This window comes from Mustela erminea, chromosome 15 (assembly GCF_009829155.1).
Source record: "Mustela erminea isolate mMusErm1 chromosome 15, mMusErm1.Pri, whole genome shotgun sequence".
NCBI classification, from domain to species: domain Eukaryota; kingdom Metazoa; phylum Chordata; class Mammalia; order Carnivora; family Mustelidae; genus Mustela; species Mustela erminea.
The window spans coordinates 29,104,416-29,123,886 of NC_045628.1; the positions used below are offsets into that span (position 1 = coordinate 29,104,416).

The following is a 19,471-nucleotide window of genomic DNA, read 5'->3' on the forward strand; positions in this document are numbered from 1 at the left end:
CAGCGTTTTCCTCAGGCAACGGGAGGCCGCGTCCTGGGGGACGGAGGGAGCGCGTCGTGATGACTAGGTTCATCTGTGTGCCTTTTGGAGGAGGATGACAGCGGCCTGGGGTCTGGAGGGAGGGCGGCCAAGCGGCTCTGCGTCCGCCGGCGGCCTCACCGGGCCGACTCCGGCGTCGAAGGAGGCCTCGTCGGAAAGGAATCACAACGGTGTTTTCCGCCCCGGTGCCGCCCGTGTGGCGTGTAGTGAAGCGCATTGAAGCACGTTTCCTGGGAGCCTTGCCCAGGATTCCGTAGACCCCTGCGCGAGTGTTCCTGTCCTTGGGCCTGCCCGCAGTGCTAGCCGGGGAGTCTTGAGCGTTTCCAAACCTCCTTTCCTCTGCTTAACCCAGCCTTTAGAGTGGCCTTTGCTCTGGGTTCAAAATGTGAAGGGTAAATAGTACCTGCCCCTGAGTGGTGTTTAAAATGAGAGGCTTGGGCTTTTTTTTCCCAAGAACGGATCAGCCTTGAGCTAGAATACCCTCTCTTTGTGTTGCAGAAGGTGCCGGCTGTGTTTGTGAAACTAGGTAGGAGAGAGTAGTTCTGAGTTAGCAACGGGATTTTGAAGGTTCTAAAGCAGTCGCCGGCCCTTCCGTTTCCGTTTGTGCCTCCCATTTGGCTTTTAAAAGAGCATTTCTTTAACGCAGAGATCAAGAAAGGAGAAGAGACTGTATTTTTTTTTTTTTTTTTTTTTTTTACGTTTGTGATGTGTCTGTGTTTACCCTAAAATGCAGACTGAAACTACAGCCACCTACTCAGAATTGAGACGTACAAACTTCATAGAGCCAACCTTTGAGTGCCAGCCAACATGGTTCTCTGCCTTAGGTCTTTGGCGTTCTGTGTGAAATTTACTGAGTTCAAGGAGTAGGAAGTCAGGCTGGGAAGCAACTGATAACTTGATATTCCTCAGAATGAAATGCCAAGGAAATAGCAGATGTGCTGTGAAGGTATATAGGGGATGGCTTGATCAATTCTGACTGGAGAAATCCAGGATGGCTGCATGGAGGTGGTATTTGAGCTGGCATTTGCTGCCACTGCCTTACTTACATAGCTGGGAGGAGGAGGTGATGTTTGTGTTTGCTAGTTTACATTTGGATTCTGGTATGACATCCCACCAGCATATGTTAAATTCTGAGTAAATATACTCCCAGCAGTAGCATTAAAAGCTGATAGAAACATCTTGGGAAATAATTTTTAGGTGGCCTCAGTTCTGTGCTTTTATCTAGTTTCCATTAGTTAATAGGCCCTTTTGTAGTTGTGTTGAAAATGTGTTCTGCCTGGTTGATTTTGCCTATCTATGCTTTTTGTGTGTAACAGAAATGATACTAGTAGAGTATAGTGCTTTGTAGATTACAGAATGCTTTTGTGTGTATTTAAGTACTTCATTAATTCCTCTCACCAGTGCTGTGAGACAGATAGGCTGTTTGCCCCCCACCCACCCTGCTTTTTAAATATGAGAAAATTAAGGCTTATAGTCTATAGTTTCAACCTCTATCATTATCCTTTGTGTCTTCAGTGGATTTCTTCCTAAAAACTCATGAGAGCAGACCTTTTTGGGATCTCCTTCCTTCCCTCCCTTCCTTTCTCTCTCTTTTTTCCCCTACATTTGTTAGCAGTGTTCTAAAATTAAATCTTCAAATAAAAGATGAACGATTTATAAACTGTCATCTAAAGGTGTGGTAGTTGAAGGCCTGAGTTCTATGTTCAGACTGCGTAAGTTCCAGCTTCTTCCGTTTACTAGCTACATGACCTTATACAACTTACTAAACCTCTTTCAGAGCAGTGCCCTCATCTGTAAGATGGGAATGGTTAATAGTAGCAACATCTTTCTTTGCATTTTGGGATGATTATATCAAGTAATTCATGTTAGTGTTTAGCATAAGGTCTGGAACATAATAATATTCAATGAATGGTTACCTTTAGTATGGGTGCTGAGACAGGCCCTCATATAAGGAAACCAGCCTTTTAAGTAACTGTTCTTCCCAGTTGCTTTCTGAGGCAGTGCACTCACTTGATGAAGATTTGCTTTCCCAATGTCGTGATACCTGTTCTGGAAATTGCCACAGTACGTCCTGAGGTTTTAACTGGTTCCATATAACAGTTGCTTTTTGTATATTTAAAGCAAATCTGATATGCTTGGGTCATTTACCCTCCCCACATACTGGAATTCGTGGGGGTATGGGGGTACTGGAGATAGCATAATCTGGGGTAGTAAGTACCATGTTCCCTTTGTTACTTCCACCTCCCTGACACAGCATCTCCAGCCAACTCTGAGATCTACCTTAAGGTCCTTTGTGCCTAGCCCTCACACAGATAACCATTCCTTTGCCACCCTCATTATTTGTCCCCAAATCTCACTATCAGCAGGATCCTTTTCTTTTGCTTATTCAACAGAATTAGGGACCATTATCCCTGAAAGGTCACAGTAAAGAAAAAAAATGCATATTACTTTAAAGGAGAAAGTGAGGGTAGGGGAGATCTCAAATCTAAGTAGAAAATATAGATGCTCAGTGGGATGGGGAAGAACAGAGAGGTAAAGAAGTAGTAGAGATAGCCTAAATATGCACATTGTCAATACTTTACCTTTTGTATTTATAAATGTACTTAAAATTAGACAGTTTAGACATCTTGAATTTTCTGCCCGTCTCTACCTCAGTCTTAAAGGTGGATTCTCTGCCCAACAATGTTTAGGAACCATGCCAATATCACAAGAGCTCTGTGTGGCTTGAAGAATGTAGGTATACATCCTGTGGGATGAGTTTTGTGTAACACATTTTCTTGCCTGTTCCTCCTTAATTTTTTCCCTTTGCCTTGGGCTAGTGGGCCAGCAAGCAGAAATATAGACTCATCTAGTTCAGGATATCTGTTAAATGACATTTTGGTCCTGGCACCAGATTGCTACAGACCAGTTTATCTCTAGATAATTCCAGTCTTTTGTTTCTTCAGCTAGGATTCATGCTGTGAAATCAAATGACTGTTGCATGTAGTACCTTTGTTGACTTTGTCTGCATTTTTCCATGAATGACATGTCTCCCCATGTGGCCCCTAGTTAGTTTTATGAAAGGATGTAGGAGGTTCTGTAGTGAAGTGCCAAGCAGCTAGACTTATGATGGTGTTTAACATTAGCATATTGTATTGTTATTCCTCACTTGAGTATGAGTTCAGTTTGGGATACCAGACTTTAAAATAAATATAAATAAGCCAGAGTATTTTGAAATCATTTGGAAACCGGAGTTGAAATTGAGGTTTAAATATAAGTGGAATTTATAAATATAAATTGAGTTTAAATATAAGTGGAATTTTGTTGGCATGAATGGACATGATAGTGAATCTTTTTTGTTGTTGTTGTTTATTTGACGGGGCCGGGGAGGGGGGTGGGGGGGACACAAGCAGGGGAGAGGGAGAAGCAGGCTTCCCGCCAAGTGCGGAGCCCAATGTGGGACTCAGTCCCAAGAACCTGGGATTATGACCTGAGCTGAAGTCAGAGGCTTAACAGACTGAGCCACCTAGGCACCCTAATAGCAAATCTTTAAATATAAACTCTTTCATTTAGAAAGGAATCAGGCTTTATGTCACTCTGCAATATTAAGATTTATACTTTTGTAAGGGCAAGCTCTCTGGCTGCAATAATCTGAGATGAAATCAGCTTCCTTCGATTGTGGGGTGTCTGTTTCTTATAGAGTCCAGTAATAGGGTGGACTGTTTCCAGGTAAGAGTACCACAAGAAGAATCTCCCCACACCCCCACCCCCACCCCCGCCCAGGGAGGACTTCTTGTCTTGCTTTCCACCCATATTATTGATTAAAAATGTTAACAAGGTAAGGCTAGGTACAAAGCTTTATGCAACTTAGAGTCCTCATTCTAGGTTGACTAAATTTATTCATCAGAGTTCATCAGAGGCTGGTGATTGGCCAGCATGTTATCAGCCTCAGTACACTGAGCCCACATTGGAGTCCTGATTGCCTCTTAGTTCCCAGGAGTGGATTTAAGAACAGCCTTGTACATAACTGTCACAAGTAATTTGCTTTGAAAAAAGCCACATGGACTACACTTTTCTTTTTTCCAAATTAAGTTTAAAGAATGCAGACACTTTAAAAAATGTGTAATAATGTTGTGGGTTTTTAAACATACTTAGAGCATAAGAGAAAATTAACTTTAAAAAAGTGTTGATATATCGTAGTAATTTTAAAGTTGGTATGTAATAGCTGGCATGCTTACTAAACAAATAAGATTCCTGAAAGCATTCTAAGGAGGGATAAAGGTGGGGCAAAATGTATTACCTTTCATTTTACCTAGACAGAAATGGGGACCTGGACCAATAGGCATTTAAGGAACTTAGTTCTCAGGATCACACAGTTTTAAAGTTCTAGGACCAAAATTTGATCCAGAGCCAAATATTTCTTGAAACATAACAAAAACAATCAAGAAATTTTATTTTGAAAAGTTCCAAATTCCCAAATTTGGTGATAGTGGGGGAGCTATTACCATCATTTCTATACCTCAGCCTTCTTTTTCACAGTCTTTCTAGGTCTTGTCTAATGAAGCCCATAAAATTTTGACATAGGTGCAAGAAGGAATATTCTTTGAAGAAAGATTAGCTCTAGTCTCTAGCAAAGGTGATAAAAAACAGAGGAGTTGAGGGGTGCCTGGGTGGCTCAGTGGGTTAAGCCACTGCCTTCGGCTCAGGTCATGATCCCAGGGTCCTGGGATCGAGTCCCACATCAGGCTCTCTGCTCAGCGGGGAGCCTGCTTCCCTCTCTCTCTGCCTGCCTCTCCATCTACTTGTGATTTCTCTCTGTCAAATAAATAAATAAATAAAATCTTTAAAAAAAAAAAAAAAAAAAAACCAGAGGAGTTGACTAAGTGTAATTGCCAGGCCAGTTGGTTAAGTTGTCTTTCCCTCCCATCACCTTTATCAGTGCCCCTTTTCTACAGCCCCCACTGATCCCAAAGTCTTCACTGTAATCTTTTGCTTCTTTCAGGCATGTGCCCTCTATTTTTTTCCTCTCAGACTAGTGTTTACTAACTGCCTAAGAAGAAAAATCTATTTCTTACTTGAAAGAGCACTCAATTTGCAGTTGAGTCACAATGGATGGTGCTTAAATACTGGTTCTGCTACTTACAACCTGTATTATTATTTCCTTGAGTCTCAGTTTCCATAGCTGAAAATGAATTTGACACGACCAGGGCCATGGTATTAGGGAAATTCGTGTAAATATCCTAGACCAGTGGTTCTCAAAGGGGTGGGGGTGGATTTCATCCCTCAGGAAAGATTTGGCAATGACTAGAGATGTTTCTGATTTATTCCAGGGGTGTGCTAGCTAAACATTCTACAATATACAGGAGAGCTCCCTACAACAAAAAGTTCCTTGGTCCAAAATACGAGTAGTGCTGAAGATGAGAAACCTTGTCCTAATAAACCAATGTATAGTACCGTCTAGTAAGTGAGTCAAGGATGATATGGTTATTAGAGTATAACCCCTTTTGACTCCTCTCAGGTACTTCTATTTTTTAAGAAAGTAGCTTTGGTGGTAGGGTCTCTTAAAACTGAAACATCTTAAAATAAAAGAAATGAAAACTACTCAGTAGAATTACAGATTTAGGGTTAATCTTTCTGCACCTAGGACTGCCCCTCAGGCCCAGTCCAGTGAGAAGAGCCCACTTTTTATACCTTGCTTTCTCTTCTCTCTCTCCTCCTCCTCACCAGCCTCAGGGTGTATTACCCTAGAATATCATTTTGATGTGTTTACTCCAGATGAGTTTGGAAATTGTACTTGTCACTTGCTGTTGTCATCAGTATTTTTATTTCATAAGAATACTGTTTTATTGCCACAGACCTCATTGAGAGTAAATTGGATATAAAGTCTAATAACAGGCAACTTACAACTATTTCTGCATCTCAGGAAGATTATATTAAGAAAAATTATGTGCATGTTTGGGTATTGTATATCCCAGGATCTGGGTAGAGGAAGAGGGGTGGACAGGAATTGAGGGAAGGCTAGATTCTTTGTATTTTGCTCCTGTAAGTTATAGTCAAATAAATAATAAGTCATTTGTTTTAGTAGTTATTTCTTTATAGATTTTTTTTCTCCTAAGCTAAATTTAAACCATTATTTAGAAATTGTCATCTGAGGGCGCCTGGGTGTCTCAGTGGGTTAAGCCTCTGCCTTCGGCTCAGGTTATGATCTCAGGGTCCCCGCATTGGGCTCTCCGCTCAGCAGGGAACCTGTTCCTCCTCTCTCTCTCTCTGCCTGCCTCTCTGCCTACTTGTGATCTCTCTGTCAAATAAATAAATAAAATCTTAAAAAAAAGAAAAGAAAAGAAAAGAAATTGTCATCTGGTAAGTACTTGGTCCAAAGAAATTAGTCAGCTGTTTTAAAACTCCAACACAATGACAGTGACAATACCAGGTATCAGACAGTGAAAATGATTCTTCTGTGGTGGTATTACCAATGGTCTTAGCGGAGAGAGCTAAGTAATCTGCCTGTGGCTGTTCTTTTATAGAATTTGGCATATTAAATGGGAAGGTTAAACTTCTGGCTTTTTCAGTTTTGTAGTGGCCATTGACTTTTTTGCTTCCTGAGATGCTTTTAGGATCATTAATTCAGCCTTTCATTTTAATACATCAGAATTCACTTTTAGAGTGTGCAAGGCATTATATCAAGTGCTATTGGTGCATACAAAGATGAGGATGTTCATCTGCTGCCCCCAAGGAGCCTGAAATCTAATAGGGAAGCAGGATGGAAGCAACTTTCTAAGTACTGTTCAGAAAGAAATGAACATTAAATCAGTGCAGAAAGAATACCCTTATGAAAATCAGACAAAGACCCAGTTAATTCTAAAAGGGATTAATGAAGGCATTTTAGAAGAGGTAGCATTTTATTTTCATCTTAAAAGGTAGAAGGGATTCTATTTTGATGGAGATTCTATTTTTGATGGGGAAGCTTGAGACCAGCAGGTTATGTCAACCTAAGAAATGAGAGCACAATAAAAAGGAGCCTCCCCTGTTCCTATTAATTTGGTGAACATCAAGTAGATCTGTGTGGTTGAAGTATAGGTTATATCAAGTATTGAAATAACAGATGAAAGAGCTGTTTACGAACCAGATTATGCTTTGAATGCTATGCTTGGAATTGTGAACAGGGAAAAATCATTGCTGTTTTGCAGGAGAGCAGTGAAAGCTGCTAATTCCTATTTTAGAAAGATAGCTCTGGTATTAGTAGGAAAGGTGGACAGGGGCTCAGTTGGTTAAGCGTCTGTCTTCAGCTCAGGTCATTGATCCCAGGATTCTGGGATCAAGTCCTGCTTCGGGCTCCTTGCTCAGTGTGGAGCTTGTTTCTCCCTCTCCCTCTGCCCTTTCCCCGTGATTTTGTGCGTACTCTCTCTCTCTGACAAATAAATAAATAATCTTAAAGAAAGAAAGAAAAGGGTGGACAGAAGTGAATATTTGGAAGCAAGGAAGCTTGCATGGGAGATCATTGCTCTAGATCCATGGGCAAAACCATGAGAACCTGAACCCATTATTCAAGTGAAGATGGAAAGGAAGGGATACATGACAGGTAAAAGTAAAAGCAAAAAACATTTAGAGGTAGATTTGCCAAGTTTTGACAATTCTGGGATATAATTTTTCCACTTTATAACTTTTTTGAAACCTGGCTGTATCTTACAAGTGATGGCATCTTGCGTTTTGTAATTGGCAGCATTTTTCATTCTTTTTTCTTGTGGTACAGAAAATATTGGTGCATCTTAAAATCTCTGGGCACTTAGACTTGTTATATGATACTAGGATTTGGTGACCAGCTGGATGGTGAGGCGAAGTAAAAAGGGTCAGTCAGAGCGAGCGCTGGGTATTTTAGTTAAAGTAATGAGGTGGTGGTGCTATTAACTTGGATAAGGAGTGGAGGAGACAAAGTTCAGGTTTGGACATATTATGATTGAGGAAGCTACAAGAGCCTTACATGGAGTTGGCTCCGAGGCACAGAGACAGTAATATTGATACCTTCTCTTTTCCTTCTCTCTCTCTCTCTCTCTCTTTTTTTTTTTTTTTTTTTTTTTTGAGGGATTGCTATCTGGAACCCTCTGTGTTTTTATCTTTACGTTATTAAATCTTAATGCCTGGATGAAAAGTATACTAGGCCACTATCTTCAGAGACAAACCTATGCTCATTGTAACTAAAAGGCTTACTCAAGGTCGAACAGCTCAAGTGGCAGAGGTGGAGTTAGCCCCAGGTTTGTCTCTCAAAGCTTAAGCTCTGCCACTTACTGAGGTCCAGTTACAGAGGGTTCTCAGGAGTTGTCATAGAAAAGATGTTAACATCATGTGATACATGAGATTAAGAGAGGAAATAGAACTATGCCAGATGAGATGGCCCAGGAAAAAAACATTAAAGAAAGCAGCTGTACCACCTCTGGTATTTTGACTCTAAGCATCTAACTCTGATCCTCTTTTCATCATACCTACTCTCCAGCATTACTTCAGCCTTATCAAGACCAGTTCGTTGACTCCATGAATATCACTTTTTCATTGTCATCATTACCACTCATATACTCATGTCCCTTGTTAGCCATGGTCATTTATTATCATCAGTCCCTTTTCTCTCTCTTTCTCCTTCGCAAAAATCCAGCTCTGAGTGAACCCATCTATTTATTTGCTTCCTGCCTGAAACCGAATAGGTAAAAATTAGTAAGAAAAATACACACCTGTGTTAATTGGTTTTTGTTTATAGTAAAAATTGCAGATCTCAAATAGGAACTCAACAGTGTTTGGCAATCCTGCTATATTGTAAATTACTAGTAAATTTACTTTCTTGCTTTTCAAAATAGCTGCTTTATTCTACTTTCTCAAGTTGATATTGATACTCACTTCTCACTTTCAGCTGGTAACCTCTCCTCATATTTAATGATTAAAATATAAGCAGTTGGAGTAGTTAGAACATGAGAACATTCTCTCATTTTTCCATCAACAGATCTTCTAACCCCTCTACATTTGTTCTGACACCCTTGGCCTTCCCTTTTGTTACAATGAAAGACAGATCCTCAGTTTCTTAAAAGCCAAAACCTCTGCTTTGTGCATTGGATTTTATTCCCTCTTGACTTTTTAGGGATTTTGCTGCCTATGGTTCTAATCCTTCCTCTTCTTCCTCCATCATTAATATCCCCTCTTAACTGTATCATTCTCTTTGGCATCTCTTACCATGGACTTAATTCTTACGCTCACTCCTTCACAGCAAAACATGAAGAAATGTCTATGTTCTCTGTTGTCACTGTCTCTCAGCCTTCAGTCAAGTTTCCATTCTTACCATTTACTGAAACAGTAAACTGTCAGTAACATCACAGTGACTTCCATATAATTAAATCCCATAGTCATTTCTGTGTCAATATCAAGCTCATTTTTTCTTTCTTTCCTCCCCTCCTTTCCTTTCCCCTCCCTTCCCGTCCCCTCCCCTTCTTTCCCTTTCCTTTCTTTTTCTTTCCCAGGCTCCATGCCCAGGGAGGAGCCTGACATGGGGCTTGATCTCAGAACCCTGAGATCATGACTTGAGCTGAAATCAGGAGTCTGACACTTAGTTGCCTGAGCCACCCAAGCTCATTTTCCTATTATTTGACATGCTTGGCCACTGTCTTCCTCTTGGAAGTCTCCTTTCTTGCCTTCTGTAAGACCATGCTCCTGTCCTCTAGCACAGTCCCCTCCTTCTTAGTTCGCTTTGCTGGCTGTTCCTCTTTGTCCTTCTTCTGCTTGATAGAATGCCTTGTCCACAGCTACTCTGCCCATGCAAGGCTGTCCTCTAGTCCTGTCGATTTAAATGCCATCATTTTTTATGCTGGTGATTCTCAGACTTTCTCTTCCTCCATCTTTCTCACCTTATTTAATGATAGCACCAACCACTAAGTTATCCAAATCCATTTCTTAGATTGGGGAGATATTTAATGATAGCACCAACCACTAAGTTATCCAAATCCATTTCTTAGATTGGGGAGATTTTGTGGAATTAGTTACATAGAAAATACTGATTGCCTTTAAATGTGCTTCTAATGAGGGAAGCCTGTAAGAAGCAGGAGAGCATCTTGAATCTTTCCAAATGTGCACAGTTTTATGTTTTGACCATTGGCTTTCACCCATTTTAGATCAGTTCATGATTTTAAAGATAAATAAATTGATCGATTGATTAAATCACTGCTCTAAAAGTCCAGGGAAATAACTTTTCTTTCTTTAGTTGAATTTTTTGATTTAGGGGTACACTTACTTCTTGGAGTATTATAGTAATTTAGGGTGTGTGTGTATGTGTGTGTGTGTTGCAGGAAGCTATAGGATAGATTTGGCAGTATCTTTCTGGTACTTAGTTTGAGAAATTTTTTTGTTCTTAAAACATTTCATAACTTGGGGTGCCTTGGTGGCTCAGTGGGTTAAAAGCCTCTGCCCTTGGCTCAGGTCATGATCCCAGGGTCATGCCCCTCATCAGGCTCTCTGCTCAGCAGGGGGCTTGCTTCCTCCTCTCTCTCTGCCTGCCTATCTGCCTACTTGTGATCTCTGTCCATCAAATAAATAAATAAATTCTTTAAAAAAAAGGCATTTCATGACTGAAGATGAAATGAAAACACCCACAAATATATATTGGTGAGCTTGGACAAATTACATGAGTTTTAGGAAAAAAACAGAACCTGTAAAGGAAATTTGAACTTGTCTGCCTCTTGAGACTCTGACAAGGAATACCTTCTAGATAAGCATTCAGTCCTTGCTATAGGTAGGAGCACTTTGGAAGAAGAGTATGGGAAACTTTCCTTCATGGTCTTATTCATTTATTCATTCATTCATTCAGATTAGTTGAACTGAATGAATTAGAATTGGTTTTTCCATAAGGAAGTCTAATTTCATGCTGAATCATCTTTTCTGTTTAGTTTTCTTATGTTAATGTTCATAATCAAGGGAGCATCTTAGTGTTTGGAAAGCTAGGCTAAGACCATGGAGTTCTTTACAGTGAGACTTAAAATAATTTCCTGCCTTTCATGGATCGCCATACATCTGTGATTTCTTTGAAAGTAGAGCCCCCTTTCAAATTAATGAATACTCATTATCTTTCTGAGGCAGACATAGAGCAGCACAAGCGTTTTCTCTGTAGAAAGTGCTTTGTGACCCAGCAATTGCACTCCTAGCTATCTAACTCAAAGATACAGACATAAGTGAAAAGAAGGGCACTTGCACCCCAGTGTTCATAGCAGCAGTTTCCGCAATAGCCAAATGGTGGATGGAGCCCGAGATGCCCTTCAGCAGATAAATGGATAAAGAAGATGTGGTCCATATATACAATGGAATATTACTCAGTCATCAGAAAGGATGAATACCCACCATTCTCGTTCACATGGATGGAACTGAGGGGATTATGCTAAGTCAAATGTCAAGCAGAGAAAGATAACTTATATAGTTTCAATCATATGTGGAACATAAGGAATAACACGGAGGACCATAGGGAAAGAGAGGGAAAATTGAACGAGTTGAAATCAGTGAGGGAGACAAACCATGAAAAACTCTGGACTCCAGGAAACAAATTTACAGTTTCAGAAGAAAGGAATTGGGGGATGGGGTGGCAGGTGATGGGTATTAAGGAGGGCACGTGTTGTGATGAGCTCTAGGTGTTATATGCAACTAATGAATCATTGAACACTACATCAAAAACTAATGATGTATTATATGGTGGATAAGTTAACATAATTAAAAAAAATAAGTAGTTTGTGGTGATTCTTTCTCTTCTCCCAGTACTTTCTGTGTTTTCTCTTAATCTTCTGATCTCTAGTGTAGAAGGACTGTAAAATGGCATTTTTATAATAATAAAAATGAACAGGAAAATATTGAAAATGCTATAATGTGTTTTGAGTCCCACAGTAACATGACCTTGTGAATCAAGTGAAAGCCTAAACATTTCCATGTCATTTCGGTTTTTATTTTAAAATTTTTGCTACTTGAAGAACATTAAGTTATTATTACCTCCGGCAGTTCCCTAACTAATTAATGTTAAATACTGTCTTAATAGCATTTACTTAATCCGATGAGTTTTTATTGAGTACCTACTGTGTACTAGGCTGTCTTCTAGGCATCAGAGATTTAGGAATGAATGAAATGAAGGAATTTCTTGTTCTCATGCAGCTTCCTTTCTAATAGGAGAGATAGACATTAAATGTGTAAACAAACAATATCAGGTAGAAAACTAAAGTAACTTCTTTCTTCTATTTTGTCTTATAAAACAACTAGACACAGTCAGAGCACCTACTTAATCCTGACCAAACCATCTGGTTTCTTCACAGTTTGGTTTCCTTATTTATGAGGTGTATTTACTCTGTTTACCTCACAGGACATGGAGAAAATACATGTGAAAGCCCTTTGTAAAATATAAGACTATATAAATGTATTAGTATTTGTGGTTATATAGATGGAGTCAACGATTTTTATATTTAGTATATGTCATTATTTCTGTCAACATTTTTTGCTGTTTAAGTTATAAACCAGTGTTTTTATAAATCCTGAATAATTTCCTTTTAAAGCACCTACTCTGCTATACTCTAGAGAAACTAGAGCAAACTAGAGTTTGCTCTAAACTAAACCTATTGGGATTCTAGTTATGACTGTTGCCCTGTACTAAAAGTAATGTTTCTTTTTTCAAAGGTACGTCAGCCTGTCATATGCATCAACAACCATGTATTTTGTTCAATTTGTATCGATTTGTGGTTGAAGAATAATAGCCAGTGTCCAGCTTGCAGAGTCCCCATCACGCCTGAAAATCCTTGCAAAGAGATTATTGGTAAGGGCCTATTTTATAAACACACAAAAACGGATTGGAAACAATCTCTAAATAGTGTATATTTGGAGAAAGACTAAAATAGCCCATCTTCACTGATGTCATTTTGCCACTGTCATCCTGGATGGAGTGGTCATTTGGGTAATCTGTAAGTGAACACATGAGGGGCACAAGCCACTATGAAAAACCTTAGAGCCTTGTGGAATTAACATTATGGTGGAGGCTATGCATGTGGACTAAAATATTAATGGTTTAAAGCAGCAGATGCTAAAGGTCAAAAGAGGCCTATAGAATTCAGGCAAGGAAATTCAGCTGGGAATATCAGGAAAGGCTTCATAAAGGAGGTGGCTTCACAAGATTTAAGAGTGTATAAAATTTCAACTGGTAAAGATTAGGGAGGGCATTTCATACAGAGGAAATTGCATGAACTAAGGATTAGAAGTTAGAAAACACAAAGCATGTTTTTAGAAATGATCAATAGTTTAGTTTGGGTCTGACTACTGAAATAAGACTGAAAAAGTCAAGTGAGACTCTAGTGCGGAGAATCTTGAGTAATAAACTTATTCAGGGACTTGCTCTGTGGGTGAATAGAAGAGGAAAGTGAGATGATGGTTTTGAACAAGGGAGTGGCAAAATCCAAAATGTGCTTGAGGAATATTACTTGAGTGATGATATGTGAGTTGGGTTGAAGGGAAGAGACACAATGTGAGTATGTCAGGTAAGAGGCTCAAACCCAGTTAAGGGAGAACATGAATCCGATTTATTTTTTATCCTTAACACTGAGTGCCATACCAGTGTGGGTAAAAGGGAGATAAAACTTGAACTAGAAGATCATAAGTATTTAAAGAGCTTTTTTAGTTTTTGGATTTTATTTTGTAAGTTATAATTCTTAGATTACAGAAATTAAAATGATTTTTACTTTTTCTGCTTTAGGAAAAATTGAAAGTGAATCTGTCATTTGTATAGAAAACACTTTTCAGAAAACCTAAGAAGTGATTGTAATAATCCCAATTTAGGGAAAATGGACTTAGTAAGATTCTTATAGTGGGAATGCAAAGGAAGATATATACTAGAACAAAAGAACTAGTAGGACTTTGAAACTAAGAAATCCAAAGAAGGAATCAGAGATTATTACAAGGTTTCTTTCTTGGTACCTGGGTGAAATACGGTAAAGAAATATTTTTCTGTTGTGAACTCTGATGATTAAAATAATTTGAATGTGTTTTCCCCAGCTTCTCCTCACGTCGCTTTTCCTGCCTTGATATCTAAGTGATATTTCATAAATTAATTCAAGTAAAAAAGCTCATTCATCCTTGTACTTGGATAGAACGTCCTGAAAAAGAACATCTGTAAAATGCCTTTGCTGTCATGATACTAAGTACAACAAAGAAAATAACCACAGCGTAGGTGAAGAGCTCTCAGGAAGAATTCATTTTAAGTATATTTGTATTGTATTACGGCATACAGTTAATGCTGTGATTCATAATCTATCATAACTGGGTTGTTAGATTCAGTAAAAAGATGCATTAATCTTTTCATTTGTGTTATCAGTATCTAGGTATGTTTGAATACATTGGTTATAATAATATATATATCGTAATATGAACTTGTGTGTGTGTGTATAAAAACATTGGATAATTGTTTATGTGAAATTTAAATGTAGATAATGTAGATAATATGTTAATTGGTTAAATATAAATATAATGATTAGTTTTATGATCATTTAACAGTTGTTTGGTATTCAGATTTTGCAGTAGTCCATATTTGATAATTAACAAAATATAGCCTTTGCCTTCATTGAATTTATTATAGTAAGATACACAAGTAAGTGAACACCTGTGATATTTTACTGAAGGTATTGTGGTGTTATTTGATATTTATCTTTTCTCAAGATTGAGCTAGAGAAAAGCGCTAGGTGGCAGCCCCGTGTGTATGTAAGGGAAAGGGTAGAAATTTAGCTGGAGAACTATATAATACAATAAGAAAACCATTTATCTTTGTTTTCATACTACCTAAATCAGAATGAAAGTTCGATTTTTTTTTTCCCCTTGTAGGAGGAACAAGTGAAAGTGAACCTATGCTAAGCCATACAGTCAGGAAACACCTTCGGAAAACTAGACTTGAGTTACTCCACAAAGAGTATGAGGTAAATAGTAATTATAATTTAAAATTAGGACAGCTTTGAATTCAAGCTAAAACTGAGCTATCTGAATTCCTGGACTTTTTAGAGTGAACATCCAATGAAATCTTATTTTAGATGCCATTTTAAAAAATATCTTGTTTGAGGGCCGCCTGGCTGGTAGCATGTGATGCTTGATCCTCAGGGTCGTGGGTTCAAGCCCCATGTTGGCTGTGGAGCCTACTTAATATCTTACTTGATAATTTTTTTTTCTTTTTCCCTTTTCTATTTCAAATAGAAGACAGGAACAAATATAAGCATTCTCTTCCCTTTTTTTAATTCCATATTTGTCCTAAACAGACACATCATTTTATAAGTATTTGCTCCCTCAAGTTGGGAGAGAAAAGAAACCCTCTTGTGAAAGTCAGTCTTCTAGCCCCCACAGGACATTATGAGTGCTCTGGTAGGTAAACAGTGACTGTAACTTTCATTCCATTTTGCTTCTCTATATATAAATTCCCTGATAATTTTATGCCTGATTCATTTTCGTAAAATAAATATACCTATGTCAGCTACCAGCGAAGAGATTTTGGTGTGAAATGTGCTATTTTCCTTTTTTTAATGTTAATCAGTAAGATTTGGGTTTTTTTTTTTTTTAATAAAAATCTTGTATATTTGGGGCACCTGGGGGGCTCATTCCGCTAAGTGTATAACTTCATAGGCTCAGAGTCTTGGGATGGAGCCCCCATGCAGGGCTCCCCGCTAATTGAGTCTGCTTAGCCTTCTCCCTCTGCCTCTCCCCCCAGCTTGTACTTGAGCTCTTTCTCTCTCTCTCTATCCCGAATAATAAAATCTTTTTAAAAAATTAAGAAATTGCATATATTTATGTGCCCACAACATGATGTTTTCATATACATATCCATAGTGAAGGATTGTGTCAGTCAGCTAACTAACATAGCCGTCTCCTCACCTACTTATATTTTTGTGGTGAGAGCATCTGAAATCTACTTTGCTAGCAAATTCCAGTATTCAGTACAGTATTAACTGTAGTCATCATGCTGTACGTGAGATATCTAGATTTATTTATCTTACATAACTACAACATTGTACATATTAACCCATCTCCTTTCTCCTTCCTCCCCATTTCCTCTACCTTCCCACCCTAACTACTGGTTAACTCTGCTCGTATGTATCTAGTTTTTTTAAATACCACATTTTAGTGACAGCATGCAGCAGTTTTCTTTCTTGTGAAGCCAGTTTGATATGGTGATAGAAATTTTCCAAATTAGCTTCATGCTAATGGAATATGTTTATTTGTTGTTTGTTTGTTTAAAGATTTTACTTATTTATTTGATACAGAGAGAGGAAGAGTGCTCATAGGCAGGGGGAGCAGAGAGGGAGAAGTGAGCCCAGTGCAGAGCCCAATCCCAGGACCCTGGGGTCATGACCCAAGCTGAAGGCAGATGCTTTACCGACTGAGCCACCCAGGTACCCCTGGAATATGCGTGGTTTTTAAGCCCAGTTGTTATTTTATGTTGACTCCAGAGGGGATATTATTAATCTCTTATTTAAAATATAGAATATTTTTAAGTTAAAGTATATGCATGGAAACTGCTTTCAGTTGCCTCAAAAGTATTTTGAAATAAAGTGGGGACTAAATAAATGACTGCATAAATGTTCATTCATATATGTTTTCCTATTCATATTTGTTTATTCATTAATATATTAATTCCAACAAAAAACTTACTTTCTTATTTATAACACTATTTAACTTGACGTGTACTGCAATTTAAAATAGTAAATAGTACTGTCTGTTAACTCTAAAATGTATTCTTACATACTTAATATTTATCATACTTAGGTATTAATCAGATTAATCCTTTAAAGAGTTCACTGGCTATTGAACTACTTGGAGTTTATTTTCTAACAACAGAATTTGTAACGATCTTAGTTTAAGTTGTAATATCTATTATAGATTAGTAAATGGTATCACATAAAAGAATTCTAGACCAAATGTTTAGGAATTGGATTTAAGACAGTAAGCAGTTCCAGATGGGGAAAACTATTACTTGAAATAGTCACAGTGGTAATAGAAGAACCAGAATGCAGAATAGTTAAAAGTAAAACTAAAAATTAACTACACGCATTCTGAGTGGAAAGTAGAAGGACATGGTATAGGGTTATACTCCTACTTCAAATGCAGAAGCAAAAATATAAACACCAAAAAAAAACTATTATGACCCTGGTCAACACTGTCTTTTTTTTTTTTTTAAAAAGATTTTATTTATTTATTTATTTATTAGAGAGAGAGATCACAAGTAGGCAGAGAGGCAGGCAGAGAGAGAGGGGAGAAGCAGGCTCCCTGCTGAGCAGAGAGCCTGATGCGGGGCTCGATCCCAGGACCCAGAGATCATGACCTGAGCCGAAGGCAGCGGCTTAACCCACTGGGCCACCCAGGTGCCCCAACACTGTCTCTTTTTAATTCCCCTCACTAAAGCAGTTAAAAATGCCTAAGAATTTTCTTCTGTGGAGTCTACTTCCTTGTTGAATTCATGTGACTTGCCTTGTTTTCTGGTTATCTTCAATAAAATTCAAGATTTGACATTTTAATTTTTATTTTATTTTATTTTTTTAAGTAAGTGGAGCCCAGTACGGGATTTGAACTCATGACCTTGAGATCAAGAGCTGAGCTAAGATCAAGAGTCAGACATTCAGCCAATGCAGCCACCCAGGCACCCCAACATTTTTATTTTTTTTAACCAAACTATCACTGAATTAAAATGAAGGCAGTGGAAATACCCGCTTTTATCAGAGTCAAATGCGTTTTGAGAATTTCAGCTGTATGCGACTTTTTGCTTATAAAACTATTCTGATGCATCTGTGTACCTACAGAATTTTGAGTATAAAATTTTAAAAACAAATTGACCTCAATTTAACATACATATGTGTTTAGTATCTGTGTCTATTTAATGGTCATGTGATTCTTTTTCAGGATGAAATAGATTGTCTGCAGAAGGAAGTAGAAGATCTTAAGAGTAAAAATCTCAGCTTGGAGTCACAAATTAAGACTATTCTGGATCCTTTAACCTTGATGCAAGGCAACCAAAATGAAGACAAGCATCCAGTTGCAGAAAATCCAAGTAAAATTGACCCAGAAACTGTAGCGGAGTGGAAGAAAAAACTTAGAACAGCTAATGAAATCTATGAAAAAGTAAAAGATGATGTGGATAAGTTAAAGGAAGTAAGTAGTGGTGGTTTTTAAAATTCTACTGTAGTTTTTTAAAATTCTGTAATTCAAGTGCCTTCAAAAGTAAAAATAGCCATATTAACTTTACTCATTAGAAGATTTTGAGGGAAAGACAAAAATCTGGATGAGCATTTAAACAGTTAAAAGGAAACTTTTTCCTTCTTAAATGTCATTAGCTGCCAAGAAATATCAGATTGTTCCATTTGTGATTATCATTGGAGAATAGTGCTTCTGTATGAGTTTGCATCTTCTTGTACAAGAGTGACATCAGTTTAAAGGATGTGTCTATACCCCTCTTTGTGTTTTGCCTTACTTTTTTTCTTAAGCTTGTCAGTGACTGCCCTATATGAATGAAAATGAACATGTATCCAGTTCCCTACCTATAAAATGGAATGTTTAGAACATATCTTTTCTAATACTACCCTTATCTGATTTTTAAGATTGTAAGTAGTTAAAGACTTAATGACGAATTCCAAGGAAGCTTTGAGTAGTTGCTTTAGAATACTTATTGTAAAAAAGTATTGTAGCTTATGGAGTGGGTTCATTTTCTTCATTTGTTCTTCCTTTCATCCAACAAGATAAGGCATAGGTGGAAAGGCAACCTCTAAGATTTTCAGTCTAGGAAAACAAAAGAGATCCCTGTCCTCAGTATGAAAGGTTGTTACAACCAAGCGCTGGAGGGTTTTGTTGGCCAAAGGGACCAGCCTTTGGCTTTCATTTCAGGTTTATCCACAGTGGAGTACTGTGCTGAATAGAGGTGGTTTTGTGGTATCCATGTCCACAACCACTCGTTTAACCTGTTGTCTGCATTCCCGTAAACTATTGTTATTGTGTGGAATTATTAAATCCAGTCTCCTTGAAATCATTAATGAGCTTCTTAAAGAAGTACCACCACATACTGACCCTTGGATCCTCAGTGAAGCTAAGTTGCATAGAAGTCTGCAATTTAGTATAAATACCAAGGCATCTTCACATACCTACCTCTAAAATAAATGTTGTTTGAGCTCAGAAAAGGCTGAAATGAAAGAAGGGAGCTTCGTGCTTTCAGAGAAAAAAGAAACTACAGATGTAATTACACTAAATTTGGTACAAGTTTAGAAGTGTGGAGTTTCTTTGGGTATTGAAGGCCAACATTAGCCTGTTGGTTTGTCCAGAAGAGCATATAAAGAGGAAAGATAGCTGGAAAGTTACAGTATCATTAATCTACAATGTCCCCTTTAACTTCCCTTCGTATTCTTGAGCTATTAAGTTCTGCGTGGTTTCCTTTATAGTTATTAAA

At 38.0% G+C, this 19,471-nt stretch overlaps 1 protein-coding gene across 1 annotated transcript in view; it reads left to right on the forward strand.

The window, feature by feature from the left end:
• OBI1 (ORC ubiquitin ligase 1) overlaps window positions 1-19,471 on the forward strand; it is a 44,598-nt gene that overhangs the window by 275 nt on the left and 24,852 nt on the right. The window contains exons 2-4 of the mRNA XM_032314954.1: window positions 12,694-12,829; window positions 14,881-14,972; window positions 17,938-18,186. Coding sequence (XP_032170845.1) covers window positions 12,694-12,829; window positions 14,881-14,972; window positions 17,938-18,186 — 477 coding nt within the window. The remainder of the gene's footprint in view (window positions 1-12,693; window positions 12,830-14,880; window positions 14,973-17,937; window positions 18,187-19,471) is intronic.